We start from the raw sequence: 18799 nt of genomic DNA on the forward strand, positions 1-18799 counted from the left end.
TCATCTATTACAGGGTCTCCCACTTAGGTCACTCAGCCCTGAGCTAACTGAGGCATCACTGCTTCTACCTGTTCCATTAGGCCACCTTCTGTTATCTCTCTGCTGGCCATTTCTCCCATGGTCTTTATTGCCCGGAGATCAGTCCTTCCATCTGTCCCTATGTCCTCTATTAGCTCCAGCTTTATGACTTCCAGTCTTAAGCGAACCTCTTTGCCTCTCTATACTGCGAGTTGAAGGTAAAGGCCATCTTCTTCCTATTTCCTGCAGCTCTCTGTTGATCTGCTCCCTCTCAAGTCTTAGCTGCCCTACCTCTTTCAGGTATGCCACGCGATACTCCACTAGTGGCGACATGCTTTTTTTGTGGATTGATTTGAAGCTTTTGTAGAAACATTTTCCAGAACTTTCAGGATCACATTTATCCAGCGCTCTACACTGAGCACTTTACATCTAAAACTTGTAGGGTATGTTCCCACGGGCAGAAACCGGTAGCGTTTGGATGCAGCACATGTCTGGGTGCTGGACAAACATGCGGCCTGCCCTGCCAGTTGCTACACTTCAGCCCATGATTGTTTCTGTAAGAACTGCGGGCCTTCTTACTTTGGCCGCACAAGTTTATGGACTGGGGGCTTAGCGGAAGGTACCGGAGACCGACCGCTGCCACCAGAAGACGGATCGTCATTTAAAGGACTCCATCTGTGGACAACTTCCCGGTCGTTGCCGGCACTACAACCCCTGTGGGATCAGCTGAGGATGATCCTAAAGAACACGATAAGTTTTGACAATTGGACTGCTGCTTTTCTGCATCTTTTATCCGCTGTTTTGTTTCTTGCATTAATTCATTAACCATTAATCTCCCTGCGCGGAGCTTATACTCTGTTAAATTGTTAAACTTGTTAACCCTTGTTCTGTCTCCTGTCCGTCACTGGATCCTGCAACCTGCTTACACCTGCACACATAGTGGACATGGAATTTCATGAAATCCCATCCACTATGCTGTAACATCTGGCCGCTGCAGGTTGGAAGCTGCAGATGTATGCAGCGTCCAACCCGCAGCATTTACTGACCGTAGGAACATACCTTTAGTGACAGGATTCAGATGAGACCTCCAAGTTTTTCACTATAACGCAGCAGCAGAGTTACTCTGGACTCCGTTTGGCGATATCCTTTTCAGAGGTGCACAAAACTGTGGTTGACTGTGCTTTTATGCACTACTAAAAAGATAGACACTGCCAGAACATAGTAAGCCACACGGCATCCACAGTGACTCCATCTGCCTCATTATAGGGAATCTTCCAGCAGAAGTTCCAACTGAATCACATATTTCTGAGATTTACATGGAAACCCCAGTGTAAGCGCTCAGCATAGAGCAAAGAATAAATATGAGCCAATCCTTACTGCGATCTTTGGGAGGCAGAATGAACAAATCAAGAGCAGGTGAAGAATTAGTTTTATTTATTTTTTATGCTGTTCATCGTGTGGAATAAGTGATTAGGCGACTTTATTCTTCGGGTAAGTGCGATTACAGATGTGGAGACACAAGGGTCTGCGGGTGCTCTAGTCAGCTAGCTGAAACCGCATGGACCAAGGATCATCCTGCCTAACGCCCCCTCTCCTTTGATCGTGGGCATAATACTACTCTAACAACGCAGAGTGAAGGTAAAACAATGTGGCAATACTTTATTGAACCACAAAATTGGCAAATAACATAGAACAGTGGCAGCAAAATACCCAAGATGGTGAAAAATTACTGAGTCTCACACTTCCGCTGACTCGTCGGTGACTTCAGAGCTTCAAGAGACGACCACCCCACCTGTGGAACACCCAGGAGGATGTAGCAACAAGCTTAGGAAACTGACAGTCCATTGAGGTACAAGGCCAGGTGAATGGAGGGTCATATTCTGGTTTCTCCGAACATCTCCATGGAGCCAGGTGACCTGTGGATGCCAATCCTGGCTTTCCCAAATATATCCAAGGGGCTCTGGTTACCTGTGGGTCCAAATCCTGACTACCCCAAACATATATATGGTACAGTGATGGTCAATGGAGCAGATCTTTATTCTTTCAGCTGGGGCCATGGTCCCCTAAGCTGGCATCCTGTAAAATGTAAAATCTGATTCCCTCATGATGGAGCCATGATCTGGCAGCTATCCTGTAGTGTTCCTGGATGTGGTTCTGTAAAGAGTCTCTGGTTCTTTGGATCTCTTGGCTCTCTGGGAGTTTTGGCTGTCTGGATGCAAATTGTTAGAGGCATATTCCACTTTTATAGCTCATAACTGTTGTCATTCAAGCCAGCATCCAGAGGTCAAGAGGATGATGTGATGAGGTTACCTTGCATTGTTTGACTACTTAATTTGCATAGTTTTTAATTCTCTGTTTTGTAAGTCAACAAGCCACAGGACCCACAAAACGGTCATTCAACAGACTGGATTTTTACTTAGTGTTCAATTACCCTACATCACTTCTAAAGATAGCAGACAATAAATTGTAGGAGCTGATATAAGAGGCAAACATTAGCTATTCAAAATGACCAAAAATCAATGTTTAAGACTATTATTACAACAGTGTATGGTTCTTGACCAACTGAAGAACAAACGCATAAATTCAAAACTCAACATATAGATAAGTCTATTCCTCCTGGCTTACAGATAGCGGTGTTGCTATCAGTGTGTCAAGAATGGGAGAAGAGGGTTGCATTGACAATCCAACACAATGGACAGCACTTTGAATACATTTTATAATTGGTCATAAAAGTGTAAATAACTCATGAAAGAATAAAGTTATGGTAAAACCAAGTACACTGTTTTTCTTGTGAAATTCTCAAAAAGTTTGATGTTACATGACCCTCTTCCCATTGAAAAATAAAGTTGGATCCAATATGGCCTACTTCAAAATGGTTGCCATAGTCACCATTTATCTTGAAAAGTTTCCCCCCTCCCATATACTAATGTGCCACAAACAGGAAGTTGATATCACCAACCATTCCCATTTTATTTAGGTTTATCCATATAAATGGCCCACCCTTTATATACACTACTCAAAAAAAATAAAGGGAACACTAAAATACCACATCCTAGATAACTCTGAATGAAATTTTCCAGTTGCAAATTTTTATTCATTGCATAGTGGAATGTGTTCAGAACAATAAAACATAACAATTATCAATGTAAATCAAATGAATATCCCATGGAGGTCTGGATTTGGAATGATACTCAAAATCAAAGTGGAAAATCAAATTACAGGCTTATCCAACTTCAGTGGAAATGCCTCATGACAATGAAAAGATGTTCAGTATTGTGTGTGGCCTCCACGTGCCTGTATGACGTCCCTACTGTACAACGCCTGGGCATGCTCCTGATGAGGCGGCGGATGGTCTCCTGAGGAATCATCTCCCAGACCTGAACTAAAGCATCCGCCAACTCCTGGACAGTCTGTGGTGCAATGTGCCATTGTAATGGAGCGAGACATGAGCCCCAGATGTGCTCAATCGGATTCAGGTTTCAGGAACGGGCGGGCCATTCCATAGCTTTAATGCCTTCATCTTGCAGGAACAGCTGACATACTTCAGCCACATGAGGTCTGGCATTGTCCTGCATTAGGAAGAACCCAGGGCCAACCGCACCAGCATATTGTCTCACAAGGGGTCTGAGGATCTCATCTCGGTACCTAATGGCAGTCAGGCTACCTCTGGCGAGCACATGGAGGGCTGTGCGACCCTCCAAAGAAATGCTGCCCCACACCATTACTGACCTACTGCCAAACCAGTCATGCTGAAGGATGTTGCAGGCAGGCAGATCGCTCTCCACGTTGTCTCCAGACTCTGTCACATGTGCTCTGTGTAAACCTGCTTTCATCTGTGAAGAGCACAGGGCGCCAGTGGCGAATTTGCCAATCCTGGTTTGATGTGGCAAATGCCAAGCATCCTGCAAGGTATTGGGCTGTGAGCACAAACCCATCTGTGGATGTCAGGCCCTCAGACCACCCTCATGGAGTCGGTTTCTAACAGTTTGTGCGACACATGCACATTTGTGACCTATTGGAGGTCATTTTGCAGGACTCTGGCAGTACTCCTCCTGTTCCTCCTTGCACAAAGGAGGCGATAGCGGTCCTTCTGCAGGGCTGTTGCCTTCCTACAGCCCCCTCCACGTGTACTGGTGTACTGGCCTGTCTCCTAGTAGCGCCTCCAGCCTCTGGACACTATGCTGACAGACACAGCAAACCTTCTTGCCACATCTCGCATTGATGTGCCATCCTGGATGATCTTCACTACCTGAGCCACATGTGTGGGTTGTAGAGTCCGTCGCATGCTACCACAAGTGCAAAAGCACAACCAACATTCAAAAGCGACCAAAACATCAGCCAGAAAGCATTGGTACTGAGATGTGGTCTGTGGTCCACACCTGCAGAACCACTGCATTATTGAGGGTGTCTTGATAATTGCCAATCTGTTGTCTATTCCATTTGCACAACAGCATGTGAAATTGATTGTCAGTGAGTGTTGCTTCCTAAGTGGACAGTTTGATTTTACAGAAGTTTGATCCACGTGGAGTTATATTCTGTTGTTTAAGTGTTCCCTTTATTTTTTTGAGCAGTGTATATATTTTTTTTCCTTATATAAATTTAACTTAATTGATGTTTGTCCATCCAAAGATATAAGAATTATATTAATTATAACAATAAATGTTTAGCATATTATAGGTTCCGCTACGCTTTGTTCCCACCTTGTGATGACTATTATGTGCTGGGTTAAGATAATATATCTATTTCTTTTCCAACAGAGTCTTTAGCATTAATTATCACACAGGCCGTCATGTTTGATGACTGGTAAATATGAAGTGATGTACTGACAATTCTCACTCCTGTCACACGAAGGCGCACTTTTGTCAGATACCTCTTCAACCGGGATGGTCTGTACGCTTCTACCTTTCAGATATGAGACACCAATCCCTGTTGCCATAACGCCGCCGCATCACTTCCGGGGGTTACGCGTTTGAACTTCCGGTCGGAAATACTGATTGCTGGATGTTAGACGCTGATCTTCGTAACTATAACTATGTAACTATAGTGACACTATGCTGGTGGGCCCAAGTTATTCGATCACCTAGGTTATGGCGTCAACACGGCCCTGTGTACCAGCAATGTTTGGTGCTCAAACTCAGTGGGAATAAAAGGACACCTGACTAAAAGTAAGCTGATTGAGTACTGGCCAACCACCCCTGGACGAAGCATCTACAAGCGAAACGCGCGTCGGGTGTGGTGGGTCCCTATATACCATTCCTAGGTAAATATACCTTCTTCTTGTAATAATCATGTGCCACATTTTAGGTATTTCCTTATATTGCAGTATGTGATATCATTGGTGTTTTATATGCATACTGACCATATTATAAGACATTATGTTATGTGACTAGTGTTACCCTGCATCCTGACACTTCATTTATGTATTGGTTTATTTGCCTGGATTACTAAGGTCTGCTTGAACCTTATATTGATCCTTGGAATAGAATTTCACATTTTATTTTCTACAGAATCATTACCTATGTACAATGGACTAAACCATTGCTAGTACCTGCACTAAGACATTACCCATACAATAAACTTTGCGCCTTGAAGGTTTACCAGGTGTATGTCACTGTCACCACTTTGGGTTGGGTGCACCCACCACTTTTCCTGAAACCTGTTGTATTGTGTCTGCCTTTCTATAATTTCTTTTTTTTATGTAATATTCAATAACATTTATACTTTTTAACTTTTACTCTGGCCTTGGTTAAAGCTTTTTTTTGTGGTCTATTTATATTCATGCTTTATGGCCCGTTACGTAGGATAATTTTGCTGTGCGAGTACGATTACAGCAATACCTCATTTATATTCTTTTATGTTTTAGCGCTTTTACACAATAAAAACTATTTTATTCAAAAAAAGAATCGCTTTATCTTGAGAGCTAGAACTTACTTAATTTTCTGCTGACGGACCCGTATGGCGGCTTGTTTTTTGCAGGACAAGATGACGTTTTCAGCTGTACAATTTTTATGTAGATTGCTTTTTTATCGCTTATTTTTCCACTTTTGATCAGCAATATCATGATAAAGCATAGCTTTTTGCCTTTTTTTTTTGTTTGATTTTATGGAGTTCATTGAAGGGGACAGTTTTATAGGTCGGGTCGTTCCTAAAAGGGCGATACCAAAGAGGTGTACTTTTTATTTTAAACATACATAAATATATTTATTGGATTAGTAGTTTATTTTTTTTTTTGTTCTTTAGTTTGTGATTTTTAAAAAAATATTTTTACAATTTTTTTTTAAATCTTTTTTTACTCTTGTACATTATCCCCGGATAAGACATAATAATAATAATAATAATAATAATAAATTTTATTTCTATAGCGCCGACATATTCCGCAGCACTTTACATTTCAGAGGGGACTTGTACAGACAATATACATTACAGCATAGCAATAATCACATAGATCATAACAGATACCAAGAGGAATGAGGGCCCTGCTCAACTGTATAATGACAGATCGTTGATCTAGCTGATCACAGTGCCATATCTATACGGCAGTTTGCGGGAATACAGCTCCTACTGCGCTATATATATATATATATATATATATATATATACATACACACACACACACATACATACATACATATATACACACACACACACACACCGCAAGTCGGGAATGGGTTAAACGATGCTATCTATGAATGGACAATGAGCCAAGCTGTGCCCTTTCAAATAGGAGATATTCCTTCTAGTACAGACCATTTGCTATCCCCCCTGTAAGCTGAGAATCCAGGAGCTAAGGTGCCAGGATTGACACAAACCTCCAGCAAAAGCCTTTGTCAACTAAATGTAACTCTCCTGCCTGACTGATTTCCCTTATTATTTCCTTCACACTCTACATGAGTTTTTAGATGATGAAGATGATTCCCAGGAATAACATTTCCCACATTCTGAACATCGAAATGGTTTCTACCCTGTATGAGTTCTCTGATGTGCAACAAGCTTTGAACTCGTAATATAACATTTCCCACATTCTGGACATGAATATGGCTTCTCCCCTGTGTGACTTCTGAAATGTATAACCAAATGTGACTTACGGTTAAAACATTTCCCACATTCTGAACATGAAAATGGCTTTTCTCCTGTGTGAATTCTCTGATGATTTAGAATACATGATTTCTTTGTAAAACATTTCCCACATTCTGGACATGAATATGGCTTCTCTCCTGTGTGATGTCTGAAATGTGTAACCAAATTTGACTTACGGTTAAAACATTTCCCACATTCTGAACATGAAAATGGCTTTTCTCCTGTGTGACTTATCTGATGATGGAGAAGACTTGTTTTCTCTGTAAAACATTTCCCACATTCTGGACATGAATATGGCTTTTCTCCTGTGTGGATTCTTTGATGTTTAAGAAGATCTGATCTCTGGGTAAAACATTTCCCACATTCTCGACACGAATATGGCTTCTCTCCTGTGTGATGTCTGTAATGTGTAACCAAATATGACTTCTGGTTAAAACATTTGCCACATTCTCGACACGAATATGGCTTCTCCCCTGTGTGACGTCTGTAATGTGTAACCAAATTTGACTTACTGTTAAAACATTTCCCACATTCTGAACATGAATATGGCTTCTCCCCTGTGTGAATTCTCTCATGTGAAAGCAAGTGAGATTTTTGTTTAAAATATTTCCCACATTCTGAACAGGAAAATGGTTTCTTCTCTGTGGGAATTATTTGATGTTCAGCGTCACTTTTGCGGCCTCCATTTTGCTTAACAGTCTGTGATGAATCCAAATAGGTGACTGATTGAAAAGGCTCCGATGATTGATTGTTGCTCTGAAGGGCTGGAGGTATAGCTGGAATAATGGCATGCTTTTCATAGGTATCTGGTTTGACACCACAGTCACCTGCCAAGAATAAATCGGATTTTATTACTTTTCAGCATCGATGCCTTATATTTTTTTTTCTTTTTTTTTTTTTTTATAAACTCTTTATTTAAGAATGTTGTTACAGAATTATCAAAATACAAGTCAGTATAATCAACATTCAAATTTTCTTAATGAAGGGATTCAGGAAGGACCTTATATTTTATATAATTTTTATATACATAATTCTATACAACTCAAAGTATAATGAAACTATGACCTAAGACAGTGGTGAGTCACCTTTTCACAAATCCCATGGTACTGAACCTCTAAAGTACAATCGACAAACATAATACACAAACGCAGAAAAGTTTGAAGTAATAAAGGGAGGATTAAAAAGCAACAGATCATAGAATCATAGAATCGTAGAGTTGGAAGGGACCTCCTGGGCCATCTGGTCCAACCCCCTGCTCAAAGCAGGATTCGCTAAATCATCCCAGTCAGATGTCTGTCCAGCCTCTGCTTGAAGACTTCCATTGAAGGAGAACTCACCACTTCTCGTGGCAGCCTGTTCCACTCATTGATCACTAACTGTCAAAAAGTTTTTTCTAATATCTAATCTGTGTCTCCTCCCATTCAGTTTCATCCCATTGCTTCTAGTCTTTCCTTGTGCAAATGAGAATAAAGTTGATCCTTCTACAATGTGACAGCCCTTTAGATATTTGTAGACAGCTATTAAGTCTCCTCTCAGTCTTCTCTTTTGCAAACTAAACATTCCCAAATCCTGCAACCTTTCCTCATAAGACAGGGTTTGCAGACCGGTCACCATTCTGGTCGCTCTTTTCTGAACTTGCTCCAGTTTGTTGATGTCTTTTTTAAAATGTGGTGCCCAAAACTGGACACAATATTCCAGATGAGGTCTGACCAAAAAGGAGTAGAGGGAAATAATGACTTCACGTGATCTAGACTGTATGCTTCTGTTAATACATCCTAGAATTGCATTTGCCTTTTTTGCTGCTGCATCACACTGTTGACTCATATTCAGTCTGTGATCTATTAGTATACCCAAGTCTTTTTTACATGTGCTGTCACTTAGACCTATTCCAACCATTCTGTATATGCTTTTTCATTTTTTTTTGCCCAGATGTAGTACTTTGCATTTCTCCCTGTTGAAAACCATTCTGTTAGTTGCTGCCCACTTCTCCAGTTTATTTATATCTTTTTGAATCCTCTCTCTCTTCTCTAGTATTAGCTATCCCTCCTAGCTTTGTGTCATCAGCAAATTTAATCAGTTTTCCCCTAATTCCTTCATCTAAATCGTTGATAAAGATGTTGAACAATACAGGGCCCAGGACAGAGCCCTGTGGTACCCCACTTGAGACATTCTTCCAACTGGATGTGCAGCCATTTATGACCACTCTTTGTGTCCGATCACTAAGCCAGTTATGAATCCACCTAACAGTTGCCTTGTCCATTCCATACTTAGTCATTTTTTCAATAAGGATTGTATGAGAGACTTTGTCAAATGCTTTGCTGAAGTCAAGATATACTATATCTACAGCATTTCCTTGATCCACCCAATCAGTGATTCTGTCATAGAAGGAAATTAAGTTGGTCTCACATGACTTATTAGTTAGAAACCCATGCTGACTCTGTTTAATCACTTCATTCTTATCCAGGTACTGACATACATGTTGTTTAATAATTTGTTCAAAGATCTTTCCTGGTATAGAAGTCAGACTCACCGGCCTATAGTTGCCTGGGTCCACCTTCTTCCCCTTTTTCAAGATAGGAACAACATTTGCTCTTCTCCAGTCTTCTGGCACTTCTCCTGTTCTCCAAGAATTTTCAAAGATTATGGAGAGGGGTTCAAAAATTTCTTCTGCTATCTCCTTCAGTACTCTGGGGTGTAATTCATCTGGACCTGGAGAATTGAATTCATTTAGGTTAGCTAAGTGTTTCCTCACTATCTTTCGGTTTATAGATATCCTGGATTCTTCTATTCCCTTAATAGGACAGTGAATAACAATTGATGTGGCATTTCCTTTCTGAGAGAAAACAGATGCAAAATAGGAATTTAAAAGTTCAGCCTTCTCAACATCCTGTCTTACCATTTCATCATTTTCATCCTGTAAAAATCCTATAGCATCTTTGACTTTTCTTTTACTTTTGACATATCCTCAAAATCCTTTATTATTGCTTTTGACATCTCTTGCAAGCCTCAGTTCATTTTCAGCTTTAGTAATCTGATTTGTGCCCTGCAGGTTCTGCAGACAGCATTATATTCTTCTTTAGATATGCCTCCCTCTTTCCATTTTATAAACATTTTTTTCTTTCTTTTTAGCATGTGCTTAAGTTCTGTGTTCATCCATCCTGGTTTCCTTAAATGCTTCCTATTCTTCCCTCTTTTCGGGATTGTTAACAACTGTGCTTTGAGAATTTCATTTTTCAAGATTTCCCATCCTTCCTGGACATTTTTGTCTTTAAGGATATCCAGCCATTGGATCCCTCCAATTCTCTTTCTGAATCCCTTAAAATCTGCCTTTCTGAAATCTAACCTTGACGTCTTAGTCTTCACAGGTCTTCCTCCTCTAGTTATCCAAAATTCTAAAATAGCATGGTCGCTACCTCCTAGGGTCCCAGCCACTTTTACCTCCTCAACCATTTCCTCCCTGTTTATAAGGATTAGATCCAAGGTAGCAGTTCCCCTTGTTTTCTCCCCTACCTTTTGGAAGATAAAGTTGTCAGCAAGAGAGGATAAGAATTTCCTTGACCTGTTAGTTTTGCCTGAGAGAGATTCCCAACAAATGTCTGGATAGTTGAAATCTCCCATGACAACTGTCATATTTTTTGGAGCACTTGGCCATTTGATGCATAAAGAGTTCATCCATATCTTCAGCTTGCACAGGCGGCCTGTAGTAAATGCCTACAATGGTGTCCTTTCCATTGTTCAGTCCTTGTATTCTTACCCAAACAGTTTCCACAGAACTCCCAGTCTCTGAAGCTTCAATCTCTGTGCAGATATACGCGTTTCTAACATACAATGCGACACCTCCTCCTCGTTTATCAAGTCTGTTTCTTGCAAATAAGTTGTATCCTTCTAGTCTTGTATTACAATCATGTGTATCGTCCCACCAAGTTTCAGTGATTCCAATGACATCATATTTCTTTTCCTCTGTTAGTAGTTCCAATTCTCCTTGCTTGTTGCCCATGCTTTGTGCATTAGTATAGAAACATTTTAGTTTGTGATTGGTTTCTCTTTCTTCAATATTTTTATTATTTAGATTCTTTTGTCTTTGTTCTTCCTTTCCACTTCTAATAGCAGAGTTCTCAATAGCATTTGTCAGGTGTATGGCTTTTTCTGGTCTTTTGCTTCCCTTCCCATGTTGTTCTAGTTTAAAGCTCTCCTTACAAGTGTAGCAAGGCGACTTCCAAATACATGCTTTCCAGTCTTCGTAAGGTGCACCCCATCTCTAGCAAGTAGTCCATCGTATAAGTAATTCACTCCGTGATCCAGAAATCCAAATCCTTGCTGAGGCACCATCGACGTAGCCAGTTGTTCACCTGCAGAATCTTATTCCACCTCCTTGTTCCATGGCCATCCACTGGGAGGATGGAAGAGAAGACCACCTGCGCTCCCAGTGCTTTCACTTTCTTGCCTAAGTCTTCAAAGTCTCTGCAGATGGTTTCCATGTCATTTCTTGCGGTGTCATTTGTCCCCACATGTAGTAGCAGGAATGGGTAGTCATCAGTAGGTCTGAAGAGTCCTGATATCCTGTCAGACACATCTTTAATTTTTGCACCTGGAAGACAGCACATTTCTCTTGAAGTTATATCCGGTCTGCAGAAAGCGGCCTCTGTTCCTCTCAACAGGGAATCCCCCATGACCACCACTCTCCGTTTCTTCTTCACAACATTTTTCTTTCTCCATCCAGGAGGACTCTGAAGGCGTACAAGGTTGCTGTTTGTTGGCAAAGTCTTATCCTGATGTATTTCTTCATCGTTTTCCTGCGTGAGAGCCTGGTACTGGTTCCTGAGCAGTATGGGCGCTGACTGCCTCCTGATCCTCCTGCTTCTCTGAGTCACATGTCTCCATTCCTCTGTTTCTTCAGGTGCACTTCGAATTTCTTCTCTTTCTGTAACATGAAGAGATAATTCTGCTCTGTCCAAGAACTCTTCACCTTCCTTAATGATCTTCAACGTAGCTAACCTCTCTTCGAGATTTTGCAACTTTTCCTCCAACAGGGACACAAGCTTGCATTTGTGGCATGTGAAGTTTGGCTTTTCCACTGGTAAGTCTGTGAACATGTAGCAAGAAATGCAGCTCACCAAATGGCTCCTGGCCTCTTCCATATTGAGATTTCTTAAAAACGATGAAAGATGAGCATGCGGTTTTCGGATTTCCTCTTTTCAGCTGCAACAGCCAAAACCCAGTGATCGTCGAGCTCGCGGAGACTCTTCACTTATCACAGAAGGCACTGGCAATATGCAAATAATCTCCTCAAGACTCTTCCCCTGGATAAAAATATACACCATAAAAACATGTGAGATTCTTAAAGGGGTATTCCCATCTCTGGTCAACTATCCCAATATGTAGTAGGTGTAATAATAATATTAGAAAATATGTAGTATAGTTCTTCTGACTCGCTATTGTCATGGTCTGACAGTTTTAAATTGGACAAAGTGAATTTTTTTTTACTTTGTCAAGTGCAATGTGTGACGTGATTGCCCCCGGTGGCCATTGGAATTATCACACGTGGTGTTTTTCATTCATAGTTGCCCGGTGGTGGGGAGTGGTATCGCACCTTAGTGGTAGGTTTAATTGTAAATCAGGTGTGGGGCTCTATAAAGGAGTCTCAGGTTATTCAATCAATGTTGGTGATAGTTGTTCATTTGCAACCAACCTTGGTGGTGGAAGGAGCTGGAGAGATTGCTCAGCTCAATCTGAGTGTGAGAGCCTGGTGAAAGGATGGAGCTGGAGAGGAGTCCTGCGCAGCTTAGCCAGGGGGGACGTGTGTCAGCTATGGTGTCTGGACGAAGGGCTGGCATGGCGTGGTGGGGTCGCAGTGATGGTGTCGGCAGGAAGTGTCTGCATGGACTGGTGGAGTGGCGACTATGGAGAATAGCACTCACCATGTGGGACTTGGCTGCTGAGCTGGACTCAAGCATGCTTGCCTTCGTGGCAGAAGCTGAACTCATCTTTGGGACTCTGGTTCTAAGCAGCAGCAACTGGTGGTGGACTCTGCTCCAAGGCTGCACTAAGGTGAAGGATCCTGTTATGGTGATGGATCCAGGTGGAGGAGAAGATGCACGCAGGTGGTGGGCTCTGTTGCTAGGAGCGTACGCAACAGAGCAAAGCTAAGTGGTGTTTCCCCTGTATTGTCTTCTTTCCTCATGTGTGTTATTAGTGCAGTGGTGGGATTAGTCTCCGCACCGACCCATTCCCTAGTGAGGGTTTAGGGTCAGGGCGAGCAAGGGGTTAAGGTTCGCGTGCGGCGACAGGTGCGGAGCCTGTATAGGGAATGTTAGGAGTGCAGGGACACTGGCTCAGGGGAGCTTAGGAGGTCTCCATGTCCCCATTCCCTATCGCAGGGCCCACCATTGTTAAAGTTACCCAGGTTCCCCTTTATTATTTGATTATTGTATAACGTGTAATACCTAAATTCGCCAGGTGAAGTCGGCGTATCCACCTGCACATTTTATTATTTAAATGCGCCCCACTGGAGGCGGTGTATCCAGGGTCACGTGTGTTATGGGTTCACCTTGCGGTAACCGCTGCGTCCAGAGACACGTGACCGTGACATTATCACAGGCCATACAGTTATTTTTTCTGGTGAGCCTTGGCCATGTGGAGACCTGTTAGTAATTGCTGCCGGGCCTCACTGAGGTGAGTGGGGAGCGGCATGGTGTGTTGGAGCCGCTGCAGCAGCAGTTATCAGGGTCTGGGGCCTCTGCTCAGCTAACCAGAAAATAAAAAAAAAAAAAAATGGCGGCTGCGGTCTGGCTAAAGCCCCCTAGAGTCGCTGCTGGGGAGCGGGACTGGTTCATGCATGCGGGCGCACCCAGGCAGGTGTGAGGAATGGTGCCCCACGGAGCTGCCTGGTATTCCCCGAGGTGAAGGGGTACGCCCCTGTGGTGAGCTGACTGGTGTGATAGTCCGCGGGGTTTACGCCAAATCTTCTATACCATCGAAGAAGCCGCCCTCCTGGTTGTGTGGAGGCGACCAGCGAGTGTACATTTCCTCCATTTTGCCCTCCCAAGGTATTATGTCAGCAGAAGTGTTTGCTGGCGGGGTACCGGAGGTGGTACCGGTGCTTGTGGACAGTGGAGCAGGGGTTAGTCTGGTGGATGCTCGTTTTGTCCAGACTCATGGCCTGAAGTGTAGGACGCTGGCCCAACCTATAAGCGTCCAGGCCATTAACTCTGTTCCACTGAGCCAGGGGAGCCTTACCCAAGTCGTAGAAAACATCCATCTGCGTATAGGACATCATGAGGAGTCCTTGTCATGCTACATCTTGGAGGGAATGCCAGTACCTATCGTTTTAGGCTTCCCCTGGCTGAAAAAACACAACCCGGGGATAGATTGGCGAGCAAGGGAAGTAGTCAGCTGGGGGCAGTCGTGTGAGGGCTGCTGCCTTGGGACTACTGTCTCTGCCGTCTCTCTTCAGGGGACCCCTTCCTCTCCAGGGAGAGCAGTAATGGTGCGGCGGGAGAGTAGGGGCAAGTTTCACCCCTCGCCGCTAGCTAACCCTGAGAGGCAGACCTCGTGGTGGAAAGGGTTGGAGTGTGGTGTACCCTATGGTGTAGTTCGGGGGTGTGAGTGTGGTTTTATGACATAACGAATGTGTGCAATAAACATTCAGGTCCGGACCTGTGTGTGAACGAGTGTGTATGGGTGCCACCAAAAAACATCTTGTGGAAGTGTGTTGTGGAGCCTGATCAGCTCATAACAAACATACACATACATAAACTCGTTCCCCAGGTTGGCGCTATGGAGATGAGTGATTCCTCCAAAATAAACTTTATTGCCAATACCAGCTGTGTGTTTGTCATAAATTTGAATTCAGGTGATGGTGGGGTGAACTCAGGGTCTGGCCGTCCCCGCTGTAGGGGTTTCCCTAATGAGGGGTGGTCTTGAGGGTCCAGAGGCCCCTCATTAAGGAGGGGGTACTGTCATGGTCTGACAGTTTTAAATTGGACAAAGTGAATTTTTTTTACTTTGTCAAGTGCAATGTGTGACGTGATTGCCCCCGGTGGCCATTGGAATTATCACACGTGGTGTTTTTCATTCATAGTTGCCCGGTGGTGGGGAGTGGTATCGCACCTTAGTGGTAGGTTTAATTGTAATTATAAATCAGGTGTGGGGCTCTATAAATGAGTCTCAGGGTATTCAATCAATGTTGGTGATAGTTGTTCATTTGCAACCAACCTTGGTGGTGGAAGGAGCTGGAGAGATTGCTCAGCTCAATCTGAGTCCTGGTGTGGAAGGAGTCACAGAAGGGAGTTCTTTCCAGCGCTGACTGAACTTGGTGGCAGCTATTCAGGAGGAAGGCTGCAGTCGGTTGCTGGACTCTGTGCTGGAGCATTTGCACAGAGAGAGCTAAGTTTTCTATTTCCCCTGTTTGTGACTTTCCTTATGTGTGATCTAGTGCAGTGGTGGGATTAGTTTCCACACCGGCCAATGCCCTAGCGAGGGACTAGGTTCAGGGCGAGTCAGGGCATAAGGTTCGCGTGCGGCGACAGGTTCGGAGCCTGTATAGGGAATGTAAGGAGTGCAGGGACGCTGCCTCAGGGGAGCTCAGGAGGTCTCCATGTCCCTATTACAGGGCCCACCACTGTAATTGTTCCTGTGTTTCCCCTTATTATTTAAATTCGCCCTGCTGGAGGCGCTGTATCCAGGGTCACGTGTGTCCTAAATTCGCCCTGCTGGAGGCGCTGTGTCCAGTCACACGTTGACCGTTACAGCTATGTTGCTCACCCCATGTGCAGAGCACTGCATTAGCTTAGGTATCCATGGTTACTAGCATTGATATGGTGACTGTTAGTTGCCGGTGGTCATAACCATGGATACCTAAGCTACTGCAATCCCCTAGACATGGGGTAAGCGACATAGATGATCAAGAAAACTATACCACATTTCTAATTGGAGGTATTTGCTATTATAATTACACCTACTATATTTTGGGATAGGTTATTGGAAATGAGAGTACCCCCTTTAAGGCCTCCTTCACACGTCAGTGTGTCCGGTACATGTGGTGACAATTTTCATACGTACCGGTGACGACCCATTGAAGTGAATTGATCTGCGCACATGTCAGTGTGTTTCCACGGACCATGTGACTGTGGGCAAGGCGAGCTGACATGACTGTTTTTTTAGCAAAATGGCCCACAAAACGTCTCGCACACGTGCACACTAATGACATATGGATAACATCTGTGTGTCATCAGTGTGAAACGTACTGGCGCCTGGGAATCAGCGACACTGTTCGCGCCGATACCCGGCTCTGGGTTTTGAAAACAGCTCACATCATTGTACGCTGCTCTGTCTGTGATCAGCGCAACCAGGGAACAATGTTGAGTTGTATTCAGGCCCCGCTACCTACATAATTTTACTGTAAGTCTAAAATAACAACAAAACAAAAAAATTATACTCACCTTAACAACTAATCCAGTGAAGCCATGGTCAACTGTAAAGAAACAAAAATGAAAAAACAATATCACTCACCTGTTAAAAGTTGTAAGAATCCAAAGTGTCCCATGCCGTAATCCATCTGTGTGACATTTGCAAATCAGAATAAGCAGTGACCTGAGGTGACCACTCACGTTGAAAAGCTGGGTAAAATGACTCGTTCGCACCCCGATTTCTCAAGGTGAACTGCGATGATCTCACTGAGGTCATCACAGTTCATAGGCCCACTCTTGCTGCAGGGAGTCATTTTCCCCTGCTCTTCAGCGGGAGTGGTTGCCTCATAACTCTCCATCAAAGTCCATCGCACCCAAAAGCACTACAAAAATTGGCTGTTGACTAGCTCATCCAACCTTTATCCACCCCTAATTCCTCAAGATAGTTGGACCATCATTGTAAATAAGCCCTTGTACTTTGTGTCACTCCCACCACATTGTAGAGTGTAAGCTCTTATGGGCAGGGTCGTCAATATCTTTGCATTAATTATTGTATTATCGTTAACTTTGTTGTATATGAACTGTTGAATTGTAAAGCGCTGCAGAATATGTTGGCGCTATATAAGATTATTATTCTTATGAGCAAATGTCGGACAGATTGATTACAGCGTTGGTAACAATTTTGGAAAGGTGAGAGATATTGTTGTCTTACTTTTGTTTGTGTACAGGTGACAATGGCTTCAGGGGATTAGGTGTTGAGGGCTTGTACCCATTACTATGAAAAAAAGAGTTCTGATTTCGGTCTAGAAAAGTAGGACTAATGTCATGAACATGCCATGCGATTTTCATGCGAGTACAATCCAATTTTACACACCTAGCATTCGACTGACATCCGAATGCCATGTAATTGCTATTTGATTGCAATACGATTTTATCATAAACATTGACATAGCAAATTACTCTGTCATTTACACATATTTTTCCAAGGAAATATACTTCAATAAACACATACTGTATATATTTCAAGAAAAGCCAGCAATTCATCTGCCGTGTACAGTAGAATCACAGCGTGACGTGACAGAATAGACCAGATAGATTACAAACAATATATACAAGGTGGGTCCTTTATATGGATACATCTAAATAAGATGGGAATGGTTGGTGATATCAACTTTCTGCTTGTGGTACATTAGTAAATGGGAGGGGGAACACTTTTCAAGATGGGTGGTGACCATGGTGGTCATTTTGAAGGTGGCCATTTTGGATCCAACTTTATAAATGGCCCACCCAGGTGTATACATCTAAATGGCCCTCCCTATATGCATAGAATAGATAGATATAAAGATGTCAGTCACACATATAATTAGCACAGTGTGTGTGCAGCTTACTGTATATGTATTTAATTAAATTAGTTTTTTCTGTAAAAAAAATTGCATGGGCTTAATTTTCATAACCAGCGGAGGTAAAGCAGATGGCTGTGGGCTGCTGTTTACAGCCTGGAAAGGGGGTAATACACCATGGAGCTTTCCAGGCTATTAATATCAGCTCTCAGTTATATAATTAGCTTTTACTGGTTATGAAAATGTTGGCCCGCTCAAAAAAAAAAAAATTATGTAAAGTCCCCCTATAGTTAATAACCAGCAAGGGCTTGGCAGACATCTGCGGGTTTGTCACCAAACAGCACAGTGAGTATCTGTAGCCCTCTATACAGGCCCACTCACTGATTCCAAGATTGTAGACACCTGTGATGCTAATTAGCGGACACACCTTGATTTAACATGTCTCTTGTCACATAATTTCATGAGTTTTATTTTTTTAAAATTCTATGGAAGCATAGTTGAAAAGCAATGCCTGACTTTCATTTGTTCATTTTCATAGATTTTTTTATCTGTTATTACTTTTGTCAGATTCAAGATATTTCCGTTACCATTGTGGGTTTTTTTTTTTTTTTCATTAAACGAGGGGTGCAAAAATTTTGACGTGTGTAATCACAGTAGAATTTGTGACTTCTCTGCATTTAGTGGTTACTACTCACCTGGGTAGTCATATGTAGGAATCTCCTCTTTACACTGCTCATCACCCCTCACATAGGTCTCTGTAGTATTGATATGGGTCAGATCTTCACCCTGAAACAAATATTGTAAAAGTCACAGACAGATGGAGAAGTTCCATCTATGATCAGCTCTAATCCTGCCATCTCCACCGCTCATTACACAAGTATAAACCATATAATACTGGTGGATAAAACAAGACTGAGCACAAGACCTTCACAGCCGTCTACACATCATAGGGGAGAT

General features: G+C 42.8%; 1 protein-coding gene across 1 annotated transcript in view; it reads right to left on the reverse strand.

Annotated features, from left to right (window-relative positions):
- Positions 1–6783: 6783 nt before the first annotated feature.
- Positions 6784–18799, reverse strand: part of LOC141093968 (uncharacterized) — a 65446-nt gene continuing 53430 nt past the window's right edge. Inside the window, exons 5-6 of the mRNA XM_073579641.1 lie at positions 18538–18628; positions 6784–7922 (exon numbers count right to left, since the gene is read on the reverse strand). Coding sequence (XP_073435742.1) covers positions 6976–7922; positions 18538–18628 — 1038 coding nt within the window. The 3' untranslated portion in view covers positions 6784–6975. The remainder of the gene's footprint in view (positions 7923–18537; positions 18629–18799) is intronic.

Source organism: Dendrobates tinctorius, unplaced genomic scaffold, assembly GCF_039654945.1.
Source record: "Dendrobates tinctorius isolate UK_male_01 unplaced genomic scaffold, ASM3965494v1 ptg000063l, whole genome shotgun sequence".
NCBI lineage: Eukaryota > Metazoa > Chordata > Amphibia > Anura > Dendrobatidae > Dendrobates > Dendrobates tinctorius.